At 44.9% G+C, this 8,901-nt stretch overlaps 1 protein-coding gene across 1 annotated transcript; it reads right to left on the bottom strand.

The window, feature by feature from the left end:
• Positions 1-458: 458 nt before the first annotated feature.
• Positions 459-2,901, bottom strand: LOC112264054 (ribonuclease P protein subunit p25-like). Its single transcript, XM_024440657.2, has one exon. The coding sequence runs from the start codon at positions 2,193-2,195 to the stop codon at positions 1,338-1,340; it is 858 nt and encodes a 285-aa protein (XP_024296425.1). The 5' UTR covers positions 2,196-2,901; the 3' UTR covers positions 459-1,337.
• Positions 2,902-8,901: the final 6,000 nt, after the last annotated feature.

The following is an 8,901-nucleotide window of genomic DNA, read 5'->3' as shown; positions in this document are numbered from 1 at the left end:
TGACCCTGGTGCTAGAGGGGGTACGCAGCTGAAGGTTGAATGTTTGAAACTGTACCGGACTAAAAAAAGTTTGGGAACCACTGCTCTACTTGAACCCGAGCACTGTAGTAATGGTATGGAGTTGAGTCTGCTGCTATGGTTTCATATTCTGGTGGGACACTGACTGTGTGAATTTATATCAACCTTAGTTTTGATCATTTTCTCTAGTGTGCTACAATGTAGTGTTGTAATCTTAATGATAATCTGTCCCTGTATTTCAGCCCCCAGCATCTGTCAGGCTGCTTGGTTCTGGAGCTGTGTCTTATCAGGGGCCATGTCATTAAATCAGTCTCTTAGACAAATTTCACTCCCGTTACTCTTATCAACACATCAGCATGCTGTGATTTCCTTTTCAATCAGGACTTTGTACAGTACTATAGGCTGAGGGATAAAAATACACAAAAAGGCTTTTCCTGCATATAGTTTATTTGAATGTTTGGATATTTGAAAACATGATACATTTGCCATATTATGGATAGTTTAGAAATGAATGCGCTTAATGTATATTGTCCCCCCATTTGACGGTCCCATAAGTATTTGGACAAATTCACTCATAGTGTAATAATAGTCTACATTTTATACACTGTAAGTGCCTTCAAATGGGGGACTAGATACATAAAGTACTTTAATTTCTAAACAGGCAAACAGATATGCATGAAAATACCCTCAAATCAAAGGTGACATTCTCTACTGTCGCATTTTGGATTTGATCTCAAATCCGAAATGCTGGCGTATAGAGCCAAATTAAACATTTTAGCTTCCCTGTCCAAATAAATACATAGGGGAGTGTAGATATTCTGTGTATTCATTACAATATCGTGGACCTACCTTGTGCATTTGAACAGATTTGCAGATGTAGGACATAATTAGGAAAACAGAACTACAATGTTCAAAAGGTATTGTCAGTCTACTGAAAGCAGAAATCTGGGATCTTGGGTGATTGGTCACTCTGTGTTGTGTTGATGTTTTAAAATGTGATAAGTGTGCTGTCATGTCTAAGCTCTTACAGTGTGACATACAGTGTGATGATATTAAGTATCTCTGGGCACAAAGGCCAACAATTGATTGTGCTGAGAAATGGGTTCAATAAATGCTGTATCTACAGAGACAAGCGTTCAGGTCCTATTTTGACTGACCTCTGGAGGATGGGGTGGGCAGGGTGCTCAGTTCTCCTCAGAAAGCACGGTTCTGTCTGAGTGAATGTTCTGATTGTTTCAGCACTGTGCTTCAGTGGAGGGCAGTGCAGAATGAACTCCTCTGATCCTTCCCACTCGACTGTTTCATACCAGTTCAGTCAGTCAGTTAGCCAGTGGGGTGGACAGAGCCAGAGTCCCCTCATCCAGACCCAGACACACTCTCTTAGATTCAGGGAAACTGCTGTATGGGGACAGACCAAGAGGTCTCTTGCTGGCTGTCTGTGGGGCATCCACACTGTCTCTGTCCTCCCAGAGAGCACTGAGAGTCTCAGGGGGCTGGTAGCCGGGCTCCTGGTGATCCAGGGGGTCTTTGGACAAAAGGATGCTGATGGAGGGGACGGTCCTGTGAACGGTCATCTCCGATGCCCCCCCTTCGTGGCTCTCCCACACCTCCCTCACACCCTTGTAGCGCAGCTTGGTCAGCTGGTGCAGAGACCCCACTTTTCTCTTCATGATCTCAGCGCATGTGATGGTCTTGGTGACGGCACGACCTGACCCAGAGAAAACAACCTGCCTTAGGCCACCGCCTCCACTAACCCCAACACCACTGACATCCCCCTGCATGCGAGCCATGGCAAAACCCATGAGGTTACGGATCTTACTGCCCTCCTTGACACGCATCTCCAGCACTCCTGAGGCCAATCCTGGGAAGGGGCACGGGCTGTCCTCCTCTGTGCGACACACCTTCTTGAACCCACCCTGGCCCGGTTTGAGTGCGGCGGGAGGTGGAGGTAGAGGTGTAGGCACTGGGGTGGGCTGTGTGTTGGAAACACTGTTGACTGTGCAGGAGGGCTGCCCACTGTAAGGCTGAACCTGATATTCTGGGCACCTAGCTGGGATCACACCGGTTTCCATTGGGACCTGTGTATTTCCTCCAGGTCCGGTGTATGGTCTGACAGAGTCCCTGACCTGATACTGTCTTTGGATGCTGGCCACTCCAACTCCACAGCCGGAATACATCTCTTCGTTCCTGTATCTTCTCCAATCATAAAAGTCCAGTCAGAGACCCTTACTCATATGGGATCCAGCACAGCATTGTTTTCTTATTCTTGTTAGAGGTTTTTTCTGTAGACGTCTGCGAAAGTTACAAGGCTTCAGACAGGAATATTACCCGGCTCGCAGAAAGTGCTTTCAATGGAGTCTTTCATGCTGCTTTACAGACAGCTGAAAAAATAAGATAAACGCTGGGTGGTGAATTGAGAATACAAATGGGCCAATTCAAGATGTAAAAAAATAAAAAATACTTGAAAATGCATAAATTCTCAGCTGAAGTGTCCTTTCTCTTGTTTTCTCTCAATGAGCCTTTATCCTTGTAACCTGGAGACTTCGATGCTTCAGTCTAACTTTTCAAGAGAAAACGTTTACTTTAGACAATACACTCAATACACCTCTCACTTAGGGTTCAGATCCAGCATTTATCAGTTGGATTCATATCATTCATGTCATCTCACTTTCTGGGACGGTCCAGTTGATTAGCATCTCTTCTCCTTTCGTGGACCTCTTGGCCAAGGTGCTCTGGGGGAGCTGTCCCCTGCAGGGCTGGGCCAGGGGTGGCTGTAGGCTGGAACCCTGGGCGTCCTGCCTGGAACTCTGTGTCTCTGTCTCCAGTTATGCTCTAGAAAGTGTGCCCTCTGTTTCCCCACAAAGAGACGTAAGGGACAGGAGCTGCCTCACAAATGCTCGCAGGAGGAGTGTCTACTCTGTGTGGTTGGGGGGGGAGCATTAGGAAAAGGGGGGACAGCCCTCTTAAAGGCACAGGCCTTTCAAATATCAGATGAACACTTTCCCTCCACAATAGAAACCTGCCATGGAGGGGAGGGGGGTTATGTCCCTTTTAAGAGCCGTAGCGAGCACAGATCCCGGGCAACTTTGTCAATCTCTTTAGAGGACGTTCCAGTGCATGTGTTCAATGTACATGACTGATTAAACCTGATTTCTGAAATGGAGACTCAGTGAAGCTTTAAAAATGCATTTTCGGCTGTGAAACAATGAATTACATTAGCAAGGTTATAATTGAAAACATCATTCAAAGAGCCAGTTAAAGTCAGCGGCATTATATTGCACTGTACTTAAGCCTTTATCCTATTAGATGTTTTTGTCCATTATTATTTACATAATGTGGTGTTAATGGCTTCATTGTTCAAGCAATCATGAGTCCACTGAGGGGCATGTCTCTCATGGATGAGTTGTTATGTTGTTACCAGGTTGGAAACAACCTCATGATGATCAAGGACGTGTGGATCACAGAAGCATAGAGCCATTACTTCTATCACCAAAGTATTGTTGTGATGGGGCAAGGGTAGGTCTGCACATTAGTGTGCTGGAGGCACCTCCAGGTGAGATGGTGTCGTAGTGGTGACAGGTGGGCTAATAAGCAGACTAATGGACCCTCCATCACCAGAGGAGGGCGCTGTCACACTCTCCTGTCCCGGCCCAGACAGCTGCAGCGTCTCTGAGCCCAGCCTCCTGGAAGACAGGTGGATTTGTTTTGGCCTGTGACTGACAGATGGGAAAATTGGTAAAGACAGCCCACTGAGGCTGAACCTATGAGGCTAGGAGAGAGGCACAGAACTCCTAACTGTTCTCCAATCACTCCTCTGAGGGCACACACTAGGAATAAGAACCACGCTATATCTGGGACTAGTCCATGAAGGTAATTCACATTGGTGTGGGTATTATTTTGGATCCCCAAAGGAAAATCAAAGAAAATAAGGAGGTTTGCTGTTTTCACATGCCATGGTGTTATTTAAATCCGTATTAAATGTTGTATTCGAGTCCAAGTTTCTATGATTGAGAAGCAACATTTCTTCACCAATGAAAACTGAGAACACATTTGCCAATTTCTTTTGTTTGTGCACAACTATGTTTATTTTCTCACCAACCACTTTATTATAGCCAATGTGTGCGTATCTCAAATGCATGGGACTGGAGAGCTATTCATCATCTGAACCCATTCTACCCACTGCTGGAGACATAGCAGCAAACGTCTCTGTCTTCTTTCTACTCGGATATAAAGAAGGAGGAGGGAGTTGGGGGACCAAACCAAAGTGATCATTCTGCTGTTTGGGAGAAATTACCCTCATCAGTCATAAGGAGATGCACAGCTGCCTAAGGAGATCTGGTGATGTTACTGCATAATAAACTATGAGAGAGAGAGAGAGAGAGAGAGAAAGAGAGAAAGAGAGAAAGAGGTAGAGAGAAAAGGGCTGATTTAAGTGCACAGAGGTTAAACTACATGATAAAAAGCTGCCAGTAATCACTCCCACTTCACAACCTGTTTTTAGCACATTTCACTGTGCATTTGAAAAAAATGATCTATCCTCTATTTTGTAAATAACTACATGAAAACATGGTACATTTCCATCAGGCTGTACTTGCACCTTTTCGAGAGAGGGGAGCTTTTAGAGCGGTGGTGGTGTTTAATGACAGAGAGAGCAGTAGCAGCTCACACTTGGTCACTCACCCTCTCACACCTCCTCCACGGCTGCCCTCTGCTCCCACACCTCTCCAAACACTCACACCTTTATCTGTTCTCCTGACACCTCTGCTCAGACTGCAGGCAAGCACTCTATCTCTCCCAAATACTGTTCTCTTTACTCCACCTATAGTTTCTCCTTCTCTCCTGCATGTATACAAGCATTTATTCACGCACAAAAACAATGTATTCTTAAAGACTGTGACAAATAGCAGTCGTTCTGTCTAGCTCCTCTCTGCTTACCTTGGATGGCATAGCTGCTGGTGTTAGGAATTGTAACACGGACTCTGTTGTTTTGTTTCTGTACTGCAGAGTAGTTGGAGAGGGGCTTGTGTTGCTGGCAGAACTGCACACAGCCTCACAGTTCTCGCTGTGGCAGCTTCTCGCTCGCTTTACGTTAACCGCAAGAGTTTCACGGTCATCAACCAATGCTGGCCTGGAGGCTGTCATTTCCCTCAGTGTGGAGCTCGCCCGCGGCTCTGCTGCCGTTCAGCCCCACAAACTCCCAGCCGGCCCCGGTGGGGCACAGTTGTTCTCTCCACACACACACACACACACACACACACACACACACACACACACACACACACACACACACACACACACACACACACACACACACACACACACACACACACACACACGCGCATGCTCAGCATAAGGCAGGCCGTTTCAGCAATTACAGGAACATGGCAGAACACAATGAAGCAGGGTCCCGCCATCAGGAGGGAAATAGAGAGAGACCAGGAAAAATGCTGATTCCATTAATAAGAGACTTTGAGGGAGGTGGGGGTGGAAGGGTACATGACCCTCTCAGTATTGTCATCACTTCAGGATGAGATTGATTGGTCTATGTGTTAGTGTGTGTCAAATGGCAATAATACCAAGGTGTCACCCATGACTCCATGATGTGGCTTCCCGGCCATCTCTCCTCTTCTCTCCCTCTTCCTCTCTCTCTCTACATGCACAACGACTCCTCTCATGCAGCCACTGCTTTCTCCTTGGCACTGCAATGCAGATGTGAGCCTCACATGATGGCAGGAAACTTTCAGAGAGAGAGAGAGAGCGAGAATTGACAGAGGGAAGGTGATCTAGTGCCACCAAGAGGGTGTAGGCAAGGATTAAGAAAGTTTCAGTACATAGAACAAAGGAAGGCGAGAAAGTAAACAAACACCACAGAAAAACAGACGGGGAAACTCTTGATTTATGAGAATGGACTTTGAAAGTCCTCTGTTATACACTACATGGCCAAAACACCCCTTCAAATTATTTGATTTAGCTATTTCAGCCACACCCGTTCCTAACAGGTGTTTAAAATCGAGCACCCAGCCATGCAATCTCCATAGACAAACATTGGCAGTAGAAAGGCCCGTACTGAAGAGCTCAGTAACTTTCAGCGTGGCACTGTCATAGGATGCCACCTTTCCAACAAGTCAGTTTGTCAAATTTCTGCCATTCTACAGCTGCCCCTGTCAACTGTAAGTGCTGTTATTGTGAGGTGGAAACTATCAACACCAGCTCAGGCACAAAGTGGTAGTCCACACAAGTACTGAAGCAGGTAAAAATGGTCTGTTCTCGGTTGCAACACTCACTACTGAGTACAAACTGCCTCTGGAAGCAACATCAGCACAGCAACTGTTCGCCAGGAGGTTCATGAAATGGGTTTCCATGGCTGATCAGCCACAATCAAGCCTAAGATCAGCATGCGCAATGCCAAGAGTCAGCTAGAGTGTTGTAAAGCTTGCCGACCATTGGACTCTGGAGCAGTGGAAATGCGTTCTCTGGAGTGATGAATCACACTTCACCATCTAGCGAATCTGGTGTTTGGCGGCTGCCAAGAGAACGCTACCTGCCCGAATAAATAAATAATAATATACATATACAGTGCCTTGCAAAAGTATTCATCCCCCTTAGTGTTTTTCCTGTTTTGTTGCATTACAATCTGTAATTTAAATGGATTTTTATTTGGATTTAATGTAATGGACACATACACAAAATAGTCCAAATTGGTGAAGGGAAATTTAAAAAATGACAGGTTTAAAAAAATAGAAAATGGTGCGTGCATATGTATTCACCCACTTTGAAATGAAGCCCCTAAATACAATCTGGTGCAACCAATTACCTTCAGAAGTCACATAATTAGTTAGATTGCACACGGGTGGACTTTATTTAAGTGTCACATGATCTGTCACATGATCCCAGTATATATTCACCTGTTCTGAAAGGCCCCAGAGTCTGCAACACCACTATGCAAGGGGCACCACCAAGCAAGTGGCACTATGAAAACCAATGAGCGTGCCAAACAGGTCAGAGACAAAGTTGTGGAGAAGTATAGATCAGGGTTGGGTTATAAAAAAATATCCGAAACTTTGAACATCCCACGGAGCACCATTAAATTATTTTAAAAATGAACGAATATGGCACCACAACAAACCTGCCAGGAGAGGGCCGCCCACCAAAACTCAAGGGCCAGGCAAGGAGGGCATTAATCAGAGATTAAAAAAGAGACCAAAGATAACCCTGAAGGAGCTTCAAAGCTCCACCACGGAGATTGGAGTATCTGTCCATACGACAACTTTAAGCCGTTACACTCCACAGAGCTGGGCTTTACGGAAGAGTGGACAGAAAAAAATAAGCAAACACGTTTGGTGTTCGCCAAAAGGCATGTGGGAGACTCCCCAAACATATGGAAGAAGGTACTCTGGTCAGACAAGACTAAAATTGAACTATTTGGCCATCAAGGAAAACGCTATGTCTGGTGCAAACCCAACACCTCTCATCACCCCGAGAACCCCATCCCCACAATGAAGCATGGTGATGGCAGCATCATGCTGTGGGGATGTTTTTAATTGGCAGAGACTGGGAAACTGGTCAGAATTGAAGAAATGATGGATGACGCTAAATACCGGGAAATTATTGAGGGAAACCTGTTTCAGTCTTCCAGAGATTTGAGACTGGGACAGAGGTTAACCTTCCAGCAGGACAATGACCCTAAGCATACTGCTAAAGCAACACTTGAGTGGTTTAAGGGGAAACATTTAAATGTCTTGGAATGGCCTAGTCAAAGCCCAGACCTCAATCCAATTGAGAATCTGTGGTATGACTTTTGCCTTGAAGAATGGGCAAAAATCCCAGTGGCTAGATGTGCCAAGCTTATAGAGATATACCCCAAGAGACTTGCAGCTGTAATTGCTTCAAAATATGGCTCTACAAAGTATTGACTTTGAGGGGGGGCGAATAGTTATGCATGCTCAAGTTTTCTGTTTTTTTTTTGTGTTATTTTTTTGTTTGTTTCACAAATAAAAAATATTTTGCATCTTCAAAGTGGTAGGCATGTTGTGTAAATGAAATGATACAACCCCCCCAAAACTCTATTTTAATTCCAGGTTGTAAGGCAACAAAATAGGAAAAATGCTAAGGGGGTGAATACTTTTGCAAGCCACTATATAGGTCTGATCGCCCAACATCAGTGACCGACCTCACTAATGCTCTTGTGGTTGAATGGAAGCCAGTCCCCTCAGCAATGTTCCAACATATAGTGGAAAGCTTTCCCAAAAGAGTGGAGGCTGTTTATAGCAGTAAAGGGGAGACCAAGTCAATGTTAATGCCCATGATTTTGGAATGAGATGTTTGACGAGTAGGTGTCCACATACTTTTGGCCATGTAGTGTACCATCTCTGTGGAGCGATGAGGAAACTTTTTTTTTCTCCATAAATGCATTCTCTGAAGCCATTGTAGGTTATTTCCTAACAAGCATGTCATCCCAGAAAACATTTCCTAATCCATGACATTTTGAATGTGACATTTAAAGAGATGAGTGAAGAGTTGAGAGCTGTTTTTCTCTGCTCTGAGGTACGTTTGTGTACTGTGTTTGATTAACTCCACGGACTCTAACTGCAATTGGCAGAGTCTACCTGTTAATGGCAAACACACACAGGCACAAACACATGCTGTTCTCTCCAGCCCTAGGCTACAACTAATGGATTTTATTGGAAATGTTTGATCAATTAAATGAAGGGAAATGAACATGCCATGTATAACAAATGTTAATAGCTAATGAATGGCTCCTAGCGACTACGAGCTAATACCAGGAGTTCCATTTAGAGACGTACCGGTGCTAAAAAACAACAACAACACAACTAAAAACAGATGAAGAGCAGTAGTGTCACAGAGAACAGCATGTCCTAACAT

Source organism: Oncorhynchus tshawytscha, linkage group LG12 (assembly GCF_018296145.1).
Source record: "Oncorhynchus tshawytscha isolate Ot180627B linkage group LG12, Otsh_v2.0, whole genome shotgun sequence".
NCBI classification, from domain to species: Eukaryota; Metazoa; Chordata; class Actinopteri; order Salmoniformes; family Salmonidae; genus Oncorhynchus; species Oncorhynchus tshawytscha.
Note: the sequence above shows the minus strand (reverse complement) of the source record. Positions and strands in the feature narration are given on the sequence as shown.

Coding starts and splice junctions, on each gene's coding strand:
- LOC112264054 (XM_024440657.2), bottom strand. CDS start 2,195: ATGTATTCCGGCTGTGGAGTTGGAGTGGCCAGCATCCAAAGACAGTAT.